At 40.0% G+C, this 17,821-nt stretch overlaps 2 protein-coding genes across 5 annotated transcripts in view; one reads left to right on the top strand and one right to left on the bottom strand.

Moving 5' to 3' along the window:
• TBC1D19 (TBC1 domain family member 19) overlaps positions 1-17,821 on the top strand; it is a 69,722-nt gene that overhangs the window by 24,685 nt on the left and 27,216 nt on the right. For all 4 annotated transcript variants that reach the window (XM_087936588.1, XM_026699871.2, XM_087936590.1 and 1 more), the window contains exons 9-13: positions 280-352; positions 929-967; positions 4,690-4,802; positions 13,631-13,705; positions 15,240-15,302. In XM_087936588.1, the coding sequence (XP_087792714.1) occupies positions 280-352; positions 929-967; positions 4,690-4,802; positions 13,631-13,705; positions 15,240-15,302 (363 nt within the window). The remainder of the gene's footprint in view (positions 1-279; positions 353-928; positions 968-4,689; positions 4,803-13,630; positions 13,706-15,239; positions 15,303-17,821) is intronic.
• On the bottom strand, positions 12,532-13,409 carry LOC148125482 (uncharacterized). Its single transcript, XM_087936726.1, has 3 exons — positions 13,397-13,409; positions 13,201-13,230; positions 12,532-13,103 (listed from the first exon to the last, which is right to left on the bottom strand). The coding sequence occupies exons 1-3, from the start codon at positions 13,407-13,409 to the stop codon at positions 12,532-12,534; spliced, it is 615 nt and encodes a 204-aa protein (XP_087792852.1).

Here is a 17,821-nt window from a genome sequence, read left to right as displayed (position 1 = left end):
TTGTTTTAGTGCTGTTGTAACTTTGAATGATCACTAAATGAACCGTTGTAAGTCAAGGACTATCTATGTCAAGTTTTTAACTAAGATGCTGGGATTTTGGTCTTCCGAGGGATGGAATTTATTACATAGCATGGGTCCCATGAGTCTTAGCCTTTGTGTTTACAGCTTGCCAATTAAAGCAATATATTGATATTTAATGTTGATTTTACATATGGTGTAGGGTGACGCGATCTTGTCCTCTTGGAAAATGTCTTTTTTTCCTTTTTTTGTCCCCTTAAGAAGGAGTACTTTAGCGAATTAGACCTGAACACTGGCCAGATGGATATTGATGATTCTACACATGTGCCTTCAGGTGGGTGCTTAAGTTTAACTGTCAGCGTTCCAGCAACCCTCCATTCCACCCAATAACTCCAGGACAGACATCTCTCCAAGAGTTCCTTTTAGTTTGGATAGTAACTGGCACAACTGTGGAATCCTGAATCTGAAAGTTCCGAGCTTCCTTGCAATAAGTAAAAACTACAAAATCCATCCCCTGCACCCACCATCACATCACATGCCCCAGTCACCATCCATTCCCAGTTAAGACTTCCTCTCAGTTATGCACAACACAACCTGACCTTGAATCAGAAAAATAATCTTATTATATCTAACTAGGGTATACTCCAATATATTTCCCCCTCCCACTTTCCTAGGCTCAGATGTGGGAGAATCTGATCTCAATATGGCATCCAAGGCTGACACTAACCACAATTAATATAGGATTGCTATTTTCTGTTAAAAAAAAAAAAAAACTTGAGAAATATTGCATGCACATGATCGTGCATGTTCATTTGAATCTTCGTACATGCCTGGAACATTACGTTCCATTAAGTAATTCTGATATTCTCATAGAACTAATATTTTTATTTTATTCTTATTAACTTTTTAGAGCTTTTTGAAAATGAGCACATACGGCTCGGTCAAAAAGGTAAGAGTTGGATGCAGTAATCATTTTTAATATACTGTTTATTTGTTTGTTTTAAAAAAAACCATACAATTGCCATTTGTTTCTATTTTAAGTTATATAAGGAGCAGCCATGCTGGAGTTGTAATCACACTGCCCTAGAGGTAAGCCTGTTGAAAATTTCCAAATAAGCAAGTTTAGGATTATGCTGCGGTTATAGACAATGGGATATGCCCTGTGCATTTAAAAAAGGCAAAATGTCCAGGCCATTATAATCACCCTTAGCTATAGAAAGAACTTAAATTAGGTGGCTAATTTAAAATAATGTGTCCCTACACACAGCTCTTTGCCTGAGCTGAATCCCTGTTTAGAATAGAATAGAATAGAATAGAATAGAATAGAATAGAATAGAATAGAATAGAATAGAATAGAATAGAATAGAATAGAATAGAACAGAACAGAACAGAACAGAACAGAATAGAATTCTTTATTGGCCAAGTGTGTTTGGACACACAAGGAATTTGTCTTGGTGCAAATACTCTCAGTGTACATTAAAAAAAGATTCAAGAGTCAAGAATCATAAGGTACAACACTTAATAATAGCCATATTATTTAGAATTTTACTTGAAAATCACCAAGCCTCTCTTTTCCATGCTCAAAATATCCTTATTGTTATTAAGAGAGCTGTGTCCATACTTCAGAAAAGAAAATAATCTTAATTCTGCTTGATGGTTAGTAACTGCAGCAGGCCTTTGATGGATCTGCTACCCTGAGCATCCAAAAAGAAAAAAAAAGAAAACAGATCATCTATACAACATCTTCTAACCAAGATCACACAAAGTGTTAATACTACTTTATAATGCCTTGGTAAGGCCACACTTGGAATACTGCATCCAAATTTGGTTGCCACGTTGTAAAAAAATGTCGAGACTCTAGAAACTGCAGAGAAGAGCAACAAAGATGATTAGGGGACTGGAAGCTAAAACATCTAAAGAACAGTTGCAGGAATTGGGTATGTCTAGTTTAATAAACAGACATGAGAGCAATGTTCCAATATTTGAGGGGCTGCCACAGAGTGGAAGGGGTCAAGCTATTTTCTAAAGCACCTGAAGGCCAGACAAGAAGCAATGGGTGGAAACTAATCAAAGAGAGAAGCAACGTACAACTAAGGAGAACTTTCCTGATAGTTAGAACAATTAATCAGTGGAACAACTTGCCTCCAGAAGTTGTGTATGCTCCAAAACTGGAAGTTTTAAAGAAGAGATTGGACCACCATTTGTTTGAAATGGTATAGGGTTTCCCACCTAAGTAGGGGGTTGGACTAGAAGACCTCCAAGGTTCTGTTCTATTCTGTTCTATTCTATTTCCATGCAACTAAGTTAAGTGGGTCTGATCATCCAACCCAATATAGCACAACCAACATAAGTTATAAAAAAGATAACATATGTCAAAAAAAACCCCTCATAAACCAACCGACTATTGCAACCAGATGGCTTCACCATAACACACAAATCAACTAAAGCCCTCCCAAGCATCCTAAGTAACCCAGAAGACCCAGCAGCCTCAGAAGAAAAACAGAAGTCATCTACAACAGTGGTTGCCAACCGGTGGGCTGCGAGAAAATTTTGGTGGGCCACAGAGAAATCTCACCCCAGAGCACCCCCTCCAAAGCAGAAACACAAGGCTGCGCCGCCCACATGGCCCGTGGGAATCCTCCCCGCCCACTCACTCCTTACCGGGCAAACTTGCCTGCTAAATTGATATTTTTCCTTTTTCCAACCATCATCTGTTCTAGTGTGCCGGGAGATTTAGATTAGCTAGGAAGCGGGAAATGGTTGGATTTCTTGCTTTCTAGCTAGTCTTTAGATCTTCGGCTCTGCTTTTAAGCACAGCCAAACCTCCCTTAGGACTGAAGGTTCTATTATTCAGTGCACGGCAAGCAAATTCGCGACTCACGGCAAGCAAATTTTATGTGACAGACTGAGCTAGCCGATGGCAGATAGATAGATCACTGAATGATTCTGTGAGCAACTCAATCTCTCTGCCTGCTTTGCCTGATTTTGGGTAAAAGTTGTTCTTTTTTTAATAAAAAAAATCAATATTTACATACATGGTGTGTTGTGAGTTAATTTTGTGAGTTTCCTTGCTAGCAAATGTTATGAAATATCATTAACTGAAATATCGCAACAAAAACCCCAGGAAGAGAAAGTTGAAAAAGAAATCAGAAAATATAACTCGGGACTATCTGGATTACTTGATGATTTCTGGATTCTTGGTTATTGTTTTGAATGACTAAAATCAACCAGGTGGTTGTTTAAAACTTTTTAAAATGGCTACACTTTTAGAAGAACTGAAAATGGAACTTAAAAAGTACAAAGAAGATGCACAAGTAGGGAGAGGTTCTTTTGGCTTCGTATTTCAGTTTTTAGAAATGGAGATTTGGAATTATGAGAAACAACAAGAAATGCCTGCAGAACAAGATTGCGACAAAGAAGAAGCCATCTTTAATGAACAAGTAATCTTAGATGGGGGGAAAAAAGGAAAGGGGGAAAAGAGAATGGAAAGTTTAAGATTACTCAAAAAAAGATAGAGTGAAAAATAAGTATAAAATCAGAAAGCAACAGAAGAGGGAAATGCAGAAGAGAGAATTAGAAGTAGAGAGACAAGGGGGTAAAAAGGGGAGGGAGAAGATGAGAGGGAAGAAAGAAAGGAAAAGAAATTATAAAGGACAGAAGCAAAATATAGAGAAACGGCCTATTTAGAGATAATGGGTGAAAACTTAATGGAAAAAGGGATTCTGCAAAGGTACATAAGATAGTATGGTTATATTAGAAACAGAAATAATTTTAGAAAATATGAAACAATGTATGATTAAAATGTCTGATAAAATAGCTATTGTAATTCAGTGGAATGCTTGTCAATAAATAAATGTAACAAAAGGTATATTTAATGATTTATAAAACATATGTGAAGAGAAATAAGGGAAAAAATTATGGAGATTATATGTGTTTTTAAGGAAGTATGATATTTAATTGAAAAGTGTTAAAGATGTTAAGATTTTAATGATTATTAATGATAGAACTGAACTGGAATGGAATGAGGGTTTATAATTACATATATTTACAATCTTTCTTTTTAAAAAAAAATAATATAGTGTGTATTATAAGAATGTATCAAGCAGAATTCGATTGGAAGTTATGTATTATGTGTTATATTGAAGGTCATAAACTTAAGGTATATATTGAAGTTTAAATAAGAGTTGAATGGATGTAATTAAAAGATATAAAGGTGTCATACTCCAATTAGTAACTACAGGAGAAAATTTGTTTAATGAGAAAAGATAATATGAAATTGAAACAGAACAGATAAAAGTATAAATATAATGATTTGAATTGAGATGAGATAATCAAAATAAAATTGAGAAAATTAAAAGAGGGGAAAAACTATATCGAAAATGTAAAATAGTATAAGATATGGAATAGAATACAAAAAGGAGCATGAAACTGAGTTTTGTGTCTGTGTAAAGAAGTTCAACCCGGGACCATGCTATTTTCAAAAAAGATGTTTTACTTGTATTTTGTGTGTGAAAATCCAAATAAAACTTTATTTTTTAAAAAAAGAAATTTAGGTCTCAATTAAGGTCCAATGACAGTCCTGTAATTGGTATTAGCTACCTCTTAGGTTTCACTTTAGTACTGTGAGGCTTTAGGTATTTTGCCTAATTATACGATCTACATTTCTCGTAGTCCTTGCGGAGCAGGATAGCGCAGCCGCTCAACAGTACGTGCGCCAAGGGTCCCCAAATTCATTGAGAGCAGAGCTGTGGGCGCTAATTCTGAACATTTCAACCCAGCCAGAGGTAAGTTGGAAAAGTAGAATGGAAATACGGATTTCTGTTTACATTCCTGTGACAGCTAAGTGTATGTTTTGGTTCTAGAATTGAGCATTGTTGGAGTCTTTTGTGTTTTTTTTTGCACGATCCTACAGGGGCATCGGTATTTATTTAACACTTTTCTTCAAACTTCTGACTTTCTAGCATAACATTTTTTTTTACCAGTGGACTCTTCTTATATCAATAAATGCTGCTGAACGTGCAGCATATTCCCAGGTCTCAGAACTGTCTGATCTTTTCCCACCCGTTTTGTGCAACTTCTGTTTCCCTTTTTGCGGGAACGCCTACGAAAACATCCCCAAACCTCTTCCCAATACAGGATGAACTGAATGGCCTTGTGATGACCCGGGGCGTGGCACAAAGGCAAATAAGTAATAAGAGTCCCTTATTATCTCCAGCTTTGCCCCCAGTATCCAGGTTACCCTCAGCTGGAGAAAAACTCCCAGGAATAGCCTTCAGTCCAAAACAAGGTACACACAAACTGTAACTTAAAATCCAAACAAACCAAACTGAAGTAATTAGCTTGACAAGGCAGGAGAAGTAATTTCAGACTTGAATGCACAGCAAAACTCACACAGTTGGGAAGACGCCAAGAACACAGATAAGTCACAAGATAAATTCACGTTTGCTCCTAACAGCTTGCTGCATGCAGCTTGCCCTTTTTATACACTGTGTTCCCAGCTGCAGCTAATGAAGGGAATCGGGGCCCTTTCCTCCCGCTAAAGCCACACAACCCACCTTGCTCTCTTCTCTGTTCCTCCCCTGCGTGCCCTAAGATGAAGAAGGGGTGGCCCTGAGTCTTCCTCTGAACTCCCTCTCCCTTGCTCTCCCTCTCCTCTGCTCTGCCTAGCTGGACTTTGCCCTTCCCCAGTTTCCTCCACAGCCAACGGAGCCACACTCCCACTCCCTGTCAGCTGTTCAGCTTCCTCCTCCGAGTCAGATTCCGATGGGCATGACAGGCCTAGAGCAGTGTTGGCGAACCTTTACAGCACCAAGTGCACGAAGTGCGTATGCGCGTGTGACACATAGCCACCGAACTGGTTGTTACACGGGTCGGATCTCATCCCTGGGTGTGCCCACCACTCGGAAGTGGTAGGCGGGAGTAAGAAGACCTCATCCCTCTGCCGTCCATCTCTTAGTACTGTTTCTCTTTTTCTAGTTTTAAATTTTTTAATTGCATAATTTCATGTATTTATCTATTTGTCTTTTGGTAATCTGTGGGTTGCCTTACAGGGGATCTGGGCAACCTGGCAATTTAATAATTAAATAATTTCCTTCCCCGCAGAATTTAATCACTTTTGGTAATAATATGCCTCTGTAGGTCCCAATCAATAATTGACAAGCGTGTTTTTAACATATCTTTGATGTATTTTAATAACTGTTCAATATAGGTAGTCCTTGATTTATGTTCCCAATTCAGTTCAAACTTTCCACTGCTAAGCAGGACAGTTGTTAACTGAGGTTTGCTCCCTTTTACGACCTTTCTTGCTACAGTTGTTAAGTGAATCACTGCAGTTGTTAATAACACGGATGTTCAGTGAATCTGGTTTCTCTCCTTGACTTTGCTTGTCAGAAGTTTGCAGAAGGGGATCACATGATCCACAGACACTGCAACTATCATAAATACATGCCAGTTGCTGATGTGGATCAAGTGGCCCTGGGGATGCTTGCAATGGTCATAAATGTGAAAAACTGTCATCAGTTATTTTTTTTCAGTGCCGTTGTGATTTTGAGCGGTAACTAAACGAATGATTGTCTGAGTGATGCGGTGGCCTAGAGGTGGAGTTCTCGCCTCACAATCAGGAGGCTGGGAGTTCGATCCTAGGTAGAGGCAGATATTTCTCTCTCTGGGCACAACGAGAATATATCTGCTAAACAAAACTCCTCATTGGTGGCAGGAAGGGCATCCGGCCAGAAAATACTCAGCTCCTTTCAGTTGCCCAAACTCCACCCCGCTAGGGATTATGGGGTCATTAAAAGAAGAAGATGATGACTAAATGAATGATTGTCATTCATGGGCTGCCTATATATTACGAGCATTTCCCAATGCAAAATGGGAAAACCCGTATTATATTGTTATAAAGTCAGGGTGGATGAATAGTTGGAAAGCCTGGTCAATAGGAAGACCAACCTCTCTCTCTCCCTCCCTCCCTCTTCCTCCCTCTCTCTCTCTCCCACCAATGTTGGCAAGCCACCATGACTCCGGGGAGGGGGGGGGTGCGAACCAATGAGAACTGAACCGATAGCATGCAAACACGGAGAATAAATATAAACACCTTCTAAGTTCCTTTTGGAGATGGTCCTTAGAAAAAGGAGAAAACTTTGGACTTTCCACAACATTCCTTTTCTTATCTCTTCATATAAAGGGTTTTCTCTTTAAGCTTCTCAAGTAAAGGGTCAGCAGCTTAGAGGATTGCTTTTAAGAAGGGAATATATTTCAAGCTCTCTGCTCTGACTCTCTACATTTCAGTGCTACTAATGCTGTTCTGCAATTCTCTCCTTCATTAAAAAAAGGGAATTAAATTGACATTGTGGTTCCAGCAAGGGAAAGAATTGCTAATCTTAGAAATAGGATTAGTTGAAGTCTTAATGTAAAGGAGTAAAGTTTAAAGCATATTATCATCAGACATTCTTTCTTCCCTCAGTTTCTTCCGAATGACTGGGGAAAATGGCTAATTTTTGTAATTGTATAGCTGTTTTCTCTTAAAGATCCCAGAATTTTAAACTATTACAGGATGACTTTAGCTATTAGCTCTTAGAGTTTTTATAGATAAAGTGGATTTTGACTCCATCTTTATGAAAAAATCAGTACAATTCTTAATTTAATTTATGAAGTATTAATATACATAGTTATTCAGGGGGGATTTTTTTTAAATAAAGGGACTACATTATTTTTATATAGGTTTTCTTTTGTAATTCTCTCAGGCTTATCTGCTAGGCATAGGAGTTTATTTTGTGAAGAAAGATTTATATGGTCATTCATCTTTAAAACACAACTTGAAGCAGCTCACAAGAATAATAAAATTACAATTAAGACTTTAAAAACTAAAACCAAGAACTAAAAAAATAAATAAATAAAGCCCTCAGGCTCCAACACAATTGGGATGTTAGTGTGAAAATTGTGGCCTGATCTAGTGATTTTGTGTTTTTTTACGCCTCAACACAGTGCGGCTTCCGGTTTGGGCTTCTTCAGTGATAGACCGAAATCTACGATCGTGCGCAGTTTTGATCTGTGCTCGCCACTGGAGCGCTTCAAGCTGGCTGGTTTCGGGGCTAAGCCACCCGTAGATGTGGTGAAGAGAGGGGAGACTGCTAGCAGGGTCGAGGAGAGTTGCATCTCTCCTCCCCAGCTGGCCATTACTCCCTTTCCCAAAGGCAGTTGCAGCAGTGGTCAGAAATGGCCACCATAAAGAAGAACTCGACCGGAAAAGAATGTGCAGGAGGAAGATAAGAAGAGAAAGTTTTGGCTGATCGGGTTGAACTGAAAAGCAACAATATAAGATACCCCAGAATTTGAATTATAAAGAACAACATTATTCCCAAAGAAGACTTTGAAGCAGTGAATGAGAGAGGGAAGGGAAAGGATTTGGGTTTTTTTTCTTCCCTATATAAACAACTAAGAGATTTAAGCAAGAAACCAGCAAAAATCCACTTTGACATTAACAGGTATTTAAGCTGAATATAAAATGTCAAAGGGATAATAAAGATTTCTGGATTATCAAAAACTTTTAGAAGAAGGAAAAAAACAAAAAGGTGGGATCTGGAAAAATGGAGGAGACCACCTGGAAGTGAAAGGAATTAACAGTGAAACTTTAATAAGATTCCTAAAGATTCCATGTTAACTGAAACTTTGTAACAAGATAAGAGAACCCCAGGAAGAGAAAGTGCGGAAAAAAGCAAGAAGAAACAGCTTTGGATTATTTGGTTTACTTGGTGATTTTTGGATTTTTAGCTATTGGATTTAAAGGACTAAAATTAATCGGGTGGTTGTTTAAAAGTTTTTAAAATGGTATCACTCTTGGAAGAATTGAGAATGGAACTAAAAAAACAGAAAGAAGATGCACAAGAAGGAAGAGGTTCTTTTGGCTTCATATTTCAATTTTTAGAAATGGAGATCCTGAACTATGAGAAACAACAAGAAATGCCTGTAGAACAAGAAGGGCGGGACAAAGAAGAAGCCATCTTCAATGACCAGGTATTTCTATGAGGGGAAAAGAAAGGAAAGGGGAAAGGAGAGTGAAAAAATTAAGATTTGAAAAAACAACCCCAAAAAAGAATAGTTTGAAAAGTAATTACAACATTAGGAAGAAACAGAAGAGAGGATTACAGAAGAGAGAATCAGAATTAGAGAGAGAAGGGGTCAAAAAGGGAAGGGAGAAGAAGAGGGGGAAAGAGGGAAAGGAAAAGAAATTATAAAGGACAGAAACAGGACATAGAGAAACAAGGAAAACGTATAAGGATTTAGGGTATACGCCTATTTAGAAGACACAGAGATAATGGGTGAAAACTTAATTGAAAGGGGGATTCTGCAAGGGTACATAAGATAGTATTGTTATATTAGAAATAGAAATGAACTTTGAAAATATGAAACAAGTGTGATTAAAATGATAGATAAAATACTTGTAATGTAATGGAATGTTTAATAAATAAATGAAATAAAGAGAATGAGAGAATGAAATTAGGAAAGGAGGGGAACATTTTAATTATTATAAATGTGTTAAAAAAAATTAAGTGAAGAGGAATATGAAAGGAACATGAAAAAAGCCCACCCCTGGTTTTGCCCCATTTTACGACCTTTTGTCAGCGTTCCAGAAAACGTCCACTCCATCAAATAACTCCGAGACAGTCATCTTCTCAAAAGTTCTATTTTAATGGGATAGTACACTGACACATCTGGGGAATCCCGAATCTGAAAGTTCCGGACTTCCTTGCAATAAATAAAATCTACACATCCTCCCCCTGCACCCATCATCACATCACATGCCCCAATCACCATCCATCCCAACTTGTTTCTTCCCCTCACTTAAGTGCAGAATAACATGGATAACCGTTTGTCTGAAATGGTATAGGGTTTCCTTCCTTAGCAGGGGGTTAGACTAGAAGACCTCCAAGGTCCCTTCCAACTTGATTGTTCTATTCTATTCTAAACTGTCAGTTGATCCAGATGAGTTCATGGAATTTCTCTCTACCTATTCTCCGATGTAAGTCAACCACCTGTTTTCTATCCTCAATCAGTCAGATACCACAAGGAAACTGTTCTTAATGTCATGTCTAACTTAAGAATGTCTGGGATGTAACACAGTCAAGCAAATAATTGACTTATGTTCTGAAGTTGTTGAATCCTGATGCAGTACTTTCAGAAGGCATAGGAATTCAATTTGTAAACCTAGGAGGATCTTCATTATTCCCCTGATACGAAGAAATGGATTTGGTCTTCCCAAAAGTGCTTTTTCAGGAGGCAGCTGGACTTTCTTGTTTTTTGTTTTCTTTTGAAGACATTTTGCTTCTCATCCATGAAGCTTCTTCAGCTCTGACAGGATAGTGAGGACTGGAAGGATTTATGTTCCTTACAGAGAGCTGGTCATTTGCCTCCTATTAGAGGGTCGTCGAGGCCACCTGGAGGTTTATCTGTGTCCTCAGGGTCACCTGAGTGGTGTTTCTGGTTCCTGCAGTCTGCAATTTTTCTCTCTCTGGAAATCCATTCCTACTCCCACACCATTCCAAGGATGTTCATCCCAAATTGTTTAGCTAAAACATGTAGAAATTTTCAGTCATGCAGGTCGTGGCTTTCAGGAGGTAACTGAGGTTCCTTGGTTTTTCTTTTGAAGACGTTTGAATTTTCATCCAAGAAGCTTCTTCAGCTTTGACAGGATAGTGTGGAATGAAAAGAGTTATATTTGGTCTATTCTGCATAGATGTTGTAAAAATGAATTGAAGTAATCTGTATTATATGTTGGAGACAAAAAATGAATTCATTAATGCCTGTGGATTTTTTAAAAGTTCTTTCCCCACTCTCTTCTGTTGCATTTAGTGTTTTAGTCACTAACATATATACCTTTTTTTTAAAAAAAATTAACTCCTATGTATTTCTTTGTCATTGTTTGTCATTGTTTTATTTTAAGGAAATTCTACCCTACAAATGTCTCTTAATCACCTTTTAAAATCCACTTTTGATAACAGTTTCTGTTTGAATAATAAAACATAAATGCTTATGGAAATGAATCTTGTATTTCCTTGTTTTAAAATATTTCTTATTCCATGTTTGGAGATGAAATGTGTTTCATTTGTTTTGACGATGAATATCTAACAATGTTTCTGAGATTATATTTGGATATCCTGAATGAATTTTTCCCCAGTTCCATTTTTTTAAATTTCTGGAACTCATTTATTTACGTAAGACATTCAGTTCTGCCTTTCCACTATAATCAGAGCTGGTTATATAAGAACTTTAGAACAATAATATTTAAAAGCACTGAGATCAGTATTACAGCCGAAAAAACCTAATATCAAACAGGCAATAAATTAACTTCATTCACAGCAGGGGTGTCAAACTCAAGGCCAGGGGGCCAGATCTGGCCCGCAGGATGCTTAGATCTGGTCCACCGGGCCATCCTGGAAATAGTGAAGGACCAGCCCCCGATGCCTCTGCCAGTGAAAACGGAGCTCGGGAGGACCACACGTCCCCCCCCCAATCTGTTTTCACTAGCAAAGGGTTGCAGCCAAAAACGGAGCTTGGGAGCCTGTTTTTGCTGGCAGAGTGCTTGGGCGACCACAGGTGCCCTCCCCCTCAGCACAAGTGATGCCATGCTGGCCACGCCCACCTTGGCCATGCTCACCCCGGCCCCCTGAGGTCAAACACAACCCCAATGCGGCCCTCAATAGAATCAAGTTTGATACTCCTGATTCACAGCAAAGGTAAATATAAAACATTTTTATCACAACTAAGTAAAACTAGCAAATTTTTAAATTGTGTGGTTTCCAGTAACACTGGTTGATCTTAGTATTATCTATTCACAGTTGCGTGAAATCAAAGGTGGCAGTTCTTTAGCTGGTACAGGTCTTCATATGTATCAAATTCTTGATGTCGTGATGTATCAGCATAGTAAATTCTGATAGTATATGAGCCACAGTGGCGCAGTGGTTAAGAGTACAGCACTGCAGGCCACTTCTGCCTGCCTGCTGGCTGCCTGCAATTTGGCAGTTCAAATCTCACCAGGCTCAAGGTTGACTCAGCCTTCCATCCTTCCGAGGTGGGTAAAAGGAGAACCCAGATTGTTGGGGAGGGGCAATATGCTGACTCCATAAACTGCCTAGAGAGGGCTGTAAAGCAGGGGTCACCAACCTTTTGGATCTCAGGGACCACCAAACTCATAATTTTAAATCCCGTGGACCAGAGACCCTGGGAAAAAATACCTCAAAAAGTGCAGGAAAATTCCCCACCGTGTTTTCCTACCGATCGACCATTCTTTATTTGGGATCGCAGGATCCCATCTCCAGCTCCATTCTCAGGGGGGGAGAGAGAGAGAGACTTCGGGCTTCATGCAAGGAAAGCAGCAGAAGCAGCAGAAGTCTTTCTTTCTCCCAAATCCCGCCAGAAATGAGCCTTTGTGAGACTTGTCACACCAGCGCAGCCTCTTGGAGCCGGAGGCCTTTCAGGCTCCCAAAGACTCATTTGTGGTGGAGTTTGGGGGAGCGTTTAGGACTGCATGATGTATCGGTGGATTATCCGAGTAGATCCCAGTGAGGTGGCCTTCTGCAGCTGACCAATGGGGATCTTGTCCGCACCAATTGTTCTTAAGTGCTTGCCGGGGTCTTTAGGCACAGCACCCAGTGTGCCAAGTACCACTGGAACCACCTGCACTGATCTATGCCAGAGTCTCTGCCGTTCGATTCTCAAGTCCTGATATCTGGTGATTTTTTCGAGTTGTTTCTCATCAATTCTGCTGTCACCAGGTATGGCAATGTCGACAATCCACACTTTTTTTCCCTCCACAATCGTGATATCCAGGGTGTTGTGTTCCAAAACTTTATCAGTCTGTATTCGGAAGTCCCACAGTAGTTTTGCATGCTCATCTTTGACCACTTTTTCAGGCTTATGATCCCACCAGTTCTTTGCTAAAGGCAGATGGTACTTGTGACACAAATTCCAGTGGACCATTTGAGCGACTATGTTGTGACGTTGTTTGTAGTCAGTCTGAGCGATTGTCTTGCAACAGCTCAGTATATGATCATTGATCACATTTGTTGTTGTTGTTGTTATTGTTGTCTCTTTTATTCATTAAACATGAAACTCAGTAATAAAAAAGGTTTTAGATAGTGCAGAAATGGGTAGGAATGGAAATGAAAGAAAGAAGGAACAGAGTACCATGAAATCTGGAGTCTATGGTACAATTGGCTACAAGATAGACATAAAATAGGTAAATGAAAGAAAGTTTATGGTGAGATGAAACAATATTGTCTGACTTAAGTATAACTACGTATAATTATGTAACTGTAAATATATGAATATACATTATAAATTGAATGCAAAATAATTGTAATAATATTTAGTAACAATTTACATATTAAGAACATGTCAATGAGAGTGAATGACACTACAAATAAGCTGAAGTGAATGGAAATATGTTTTTAATTGTAAAATTTGACCAATAAAGATTTTTTTAAATTAAAAAAAGGCATGAAACTCAGTCAACTGAACATTTAAAAATGTATCACAAATATCATTGACTGGTGCTGATGGTTGATATGGGATGACAATTATTATTATCGTTATTGTTATTATTATTTCATTTTAGGATATCTTGTACTATGAGCAGCTGAAGTCTAACGTGATCCAGTACAATCTTTTGGTGGACAGTCTGATTTATAAAGTAAGTAATTTTTGTTTTGCATATTTCTGTGGTCAGTAGGCAACGTGTTACTCGGCCTTTAGGCTTTATGTAGTGAAAAGAAATGTTTGTTTTGACTGCTTAATGTCTTTTAGAATGGCTAACCTTATTAATTGTGTTCTGCTGGCAAGATAGCTGGTAGCAAACTAATCCAAGGGCCTTGAATTTCTGACTAATAAGGAGTGAAAAATCTCTATGGTTCTGCTATGATCACCATAATTATAGCTTTTGAATGTGGTGGTTAGTGCTAACAGAGGAATCAAAATCAGCATGACTCTTGCTCCAGGAATTCCCATTTACTGCATTTCTCTTTAGAATCCTTTGGAATGTGGCATATCTCAGTCTGGCCCAACACAATTTCATTTCCTGAGTAAATGGGGAAATAAGCCCTCTATGTTTGGACTGCTGACTAGTTAAATAATAAACAGCAGGAATAAATGGAGATTTGAGAAATGACCATTGTTGGATCCCATAATGTTTTGCTAGCAGTGTTCCAATATTTGAGTGGCTGCCTCAAAGAAGAGGGAATCAAGCTATTTTCCAAAGCACCTGAGGGCAGGACAAGAAGCAATGGGTGGAAACTAATCAAGGAGAGAAGCAACTTAGAACTAAGGAGAAATTTCCTGACAGCGAGAACAGTTAATCAGTGGAACAGCTTTTGCCTTCAGAAGTTGTGGGTGATCCATCACTGGAGCTTTTAAGAAGAGGTTGAACAACCATTTGTCTGAAATGGTTTAGGGCAGTGATAGTGAACCTTTTTTTTTGTCGTGTGCCAAAAGCACGTGCGCACGCGATAGCGTGCACAGGCGTGTACATGCCAGCACCCACAATTCAATGCGCCCCGCCCCCTGCACATGCACGTGCAACACCCCCACCCCCTTACCTGCACTGTGCATGTGTGTGCCTCCCAGCTGATTTTCAGCCCATTTGAGACCGTTTTCACCCTCCCAGATGCTCGAAGGAAGCCTCTGCAGCCTCGGGAGGCCGAAAAACAGGCCCGTTTAAGCACTTCCGGTATTTCCAGAAGGCCCATTTTTCAGCCTCCCGAGTCTGCAGAGGCTTCCCTCAAGCCTCCGGGAGGGCGAATACGGCCTCAAACGGGCCAAAAATCAGTTGGGAGGCACACACATGCCCAGTGCAAGTAGGTTTGGCTAGGGCTCATGTGACCGCACAAATGGCTCTACGTGCCACCTGTGCCGTAAGTTCACCATCACGGGTATAGGGTTTCTTGCTTGAGCAGGGGGTTCAACTAGAAGACCTCCAAGGTCCCTTCCAACTCTCTTATTCTGTTTCTTTCGTTGTAGATCAATAATTCTAATGGAACTTTCCATTGCATTTGAAAATTAGAAGTCGATGAAAGGCTGTGCTTGATCTATCATTAGTGCCATAGCTGTTGTTAGAGCCATTAGATTACAATAATGCTGCATGTTGTTATATTGTGTACAGTGTGAGAGGTGCCCATGTGGAAAAGATGTGACTCAGCTTCAGAAAGGTGTGGGTTTTTTTTTTATTTCAGGATGTGAAATTGACAGCCAGCAATGATGACTATTATTTTGTGTTTGAGGATTATTTATATCAGGTAAGTAATTTACGTGGAACAAATGGCAAATGATACGTCACTGGAAGGAAGGACATTTGGGGCAGAGTAGAGTTTGTTCTGTTTACTTTGTAGATCAAATAAAACTTGTAATGCAACAGCTGCTCTTAAGTAGAGCTACAGTGCGTTGCTATGTGTACAATTTACACAAGAGTAAATTCCATTGATGTTTTGTGGGGCTTACCTTTAAGTTAAACCTGTTCAGAACTGGGTTACTGGTCCAAGTGACTGTATATAAATCATTGCCTAATAAGAAATCATTCAATTGTGCCTGTGGATTGTTAACATTAACCATAGACAGCTCTGAATCAACAATGATAAGATATCTCTTGGATAAGTTCAAATCTTTGTTGAATTCCTTGAAAACGCCTTGTAAAATGTGCCAGCCAGTAAAGTTGGTTAGTTGATTTTACCAGCTAAGCTCTGAATTATAGAGATCGAGGTCTTTACAACTGGATCAAAGAAATTTTGGTGCTATTTCTTAATTTCTGCTGTTTATTCAGTAATTGTATAGACTCTTTAGGATATTTTAATAGCAATGACTTCCCCATTGTTCATAACAGTATATTCTTATTATGTGTATATCAATGCATATAAAGCATTGTGGTACTTTTTGGACGTCTGTCGAATTGTAATTCGTTTCACCGGTTTCAAAAATGCTGTTCATCACTAGGCAAGTGAAAAGTTTATTTAGTGTATTTGACTTATTATATATATTGATATTTATTCGTTATTGGCTAGGACAACTGCATAACAGTGAGTCTCTGCATGATGCTGAAATATGAAAAACGTTTAAAGAATCCTAAACAAAACGAAATAAACCCTACTCCAGGGAAAAAACAGAAAAAGAAAACAAGTTAGTCATGCTAAAACAATAGTTCAAAGTCGAATTCCTGGGGAAAAACCACAAGGATTAATCTCAACTGTATGATACCAGAGAGTTCTGGGAGGGGCCCAATTGGGTAGAGGGCATATCGCTCAAGGTGGCTAGCTAAATTTTTATGACTGAAACATATAACAAAAACAAGGAGGAGCACTAAAAAGGCAACAAAGCCAAAAACAAAACTAACAAATTAAAAAAAGGCAGGAAAGCAGGAAATGTTAAGGTTCCCCTTTCCTAAGAACACCATCTAATGCAGGGATGTCAAACTTGCATCATCACGGAATCGTCACATGATGTATTGCGACATCCCCCCTTCACTAAACCGGGTGGAGTGCCCAGCGCATCAGACATGTGGCCCATGGGCCGTGAGTTTGACACGCCTGATCTATTGGGACCAAGAAGAAGGACTTTTTCTGTGGGGGCTCCCTCCCTCTAGAACAGGGGTGTCAAACTTGATTTAACTGAGGGCCGCCTTAGGGTTGTGTTTGACCTCAGGGAGCCGGGGTGAACGTGGCCAGGGTGGCGTGGCCAGCTCGACATCACTCATGTTGGGGGCGCCTGTGGTGCCCCAATTGCTCTGCCAGCAAAAATGGGCTCCGGACCTCCGTTTTTGGCTGCGATGGCCTCCTGCAAATCTCTGTCAGCGAAACCAGATCAGGAGAGCTGCCCACAGCCCTCCCGAGCTCCATTTTCATTGGCAGAGGCACCGCGGGCCATTCTTTCGCTGTTTTGAGGGTGGACCCAGGGGCCAGATCTAGGGCCTTGAGTTTGACACCCCTGCTCTAGAACACCATTTTCCAATTTTTCTGGCTTTGCGGACTGGCGGGGGTTTGTGTGAAAGGGGATTGTTTTGTGTGAGTGGGGCGTGCGGCGGGTGTGTGAGTGCATGCGCACGCAGTCGCATTGGCGCAAGTGGCAGGCACACGCTCCCTCTGCTTGTGCAAATGGGGCTTTGCGCTCGCATAAGTGCAGAAGCGCATACAAACACAGCTGTGCCCCCTCACACACTTGCCTGTCAATTTCAATGGCCCTGTTCTGTACGGGGCCAAGGCTCAGTAGTGAACTGGAAGTTGGGGACCCCTGCTGTAGAATATCATCCCTGCAGGAACAAAGTTGACCCCTACTGACTCATGTCCATGAAGGCCTGGTTTTTCCAAGGAGCCTGGGGACCTCTGCAGTGGATGAAGGCTTGTTTGATTATTGTCGCCAAAGGGGTGATGGTTATTAGGGATTTTTAAAAATTGTTTTTATATTGGGTTTCCCCCCGCCCCCTTATAAGCCACCTGGAGTCACTGAGTGAGAGCCGGGCGGACCCTATAAATTTTCTTAAATAAATAAAAGAAAACCTGGGGTTGGTAGATGAAGCATTGTAGCTACAGTTGTTCTCAGCCAGTGGTGGCTAACCTTTTTGGGCTCCTGTGCCAAAAATTGCATGCGTGCCAGTGTACACACACATGCCAGCACCCAAAATGCAAATGCGTGTCCCCCTCCCCACACCCCCTGCGCATGCATGTGCAACCCCCCCCCTCCGCCACTCCCTCACCTGCACTGCACCTCACAGCTGATTTTTCAGCTGGTTTGAGGCCTTTTTCGGTCTCCCAGAGGCTTGGAAAAAGCC

The sequence above is a fragment of the Pseudonaja textilis genome, chromosome 6 (assembly GCF_049901715.1).
Source record: "Pseudonaja textilis isolate UNSWEBS1 chromosome 6, rPseTex1.2, whole genome shotgun sequence".
NCBI lineage: Eukaryota > Metazoa > Chordata > Lepidosauria > Squamata > Elapidae > Pseudonaja > Pseudonaja textilis.
This window is presented reverse-complemented; position numbering and strand designations above follow the sequence as displayed.

What these genes read in the sequence shown, in the direction of transcription:
- LOC148125482 (XM_087936726.1), bottom strand. An exon ending in CATAGACTCCAGATTTCATG is followed by an intron (nt 13,104 to 13,200) that starts GTACTCTGTTCC and finishes AATGAATAAAAG; the next exon opens with AGACAACAATAACAACAACA.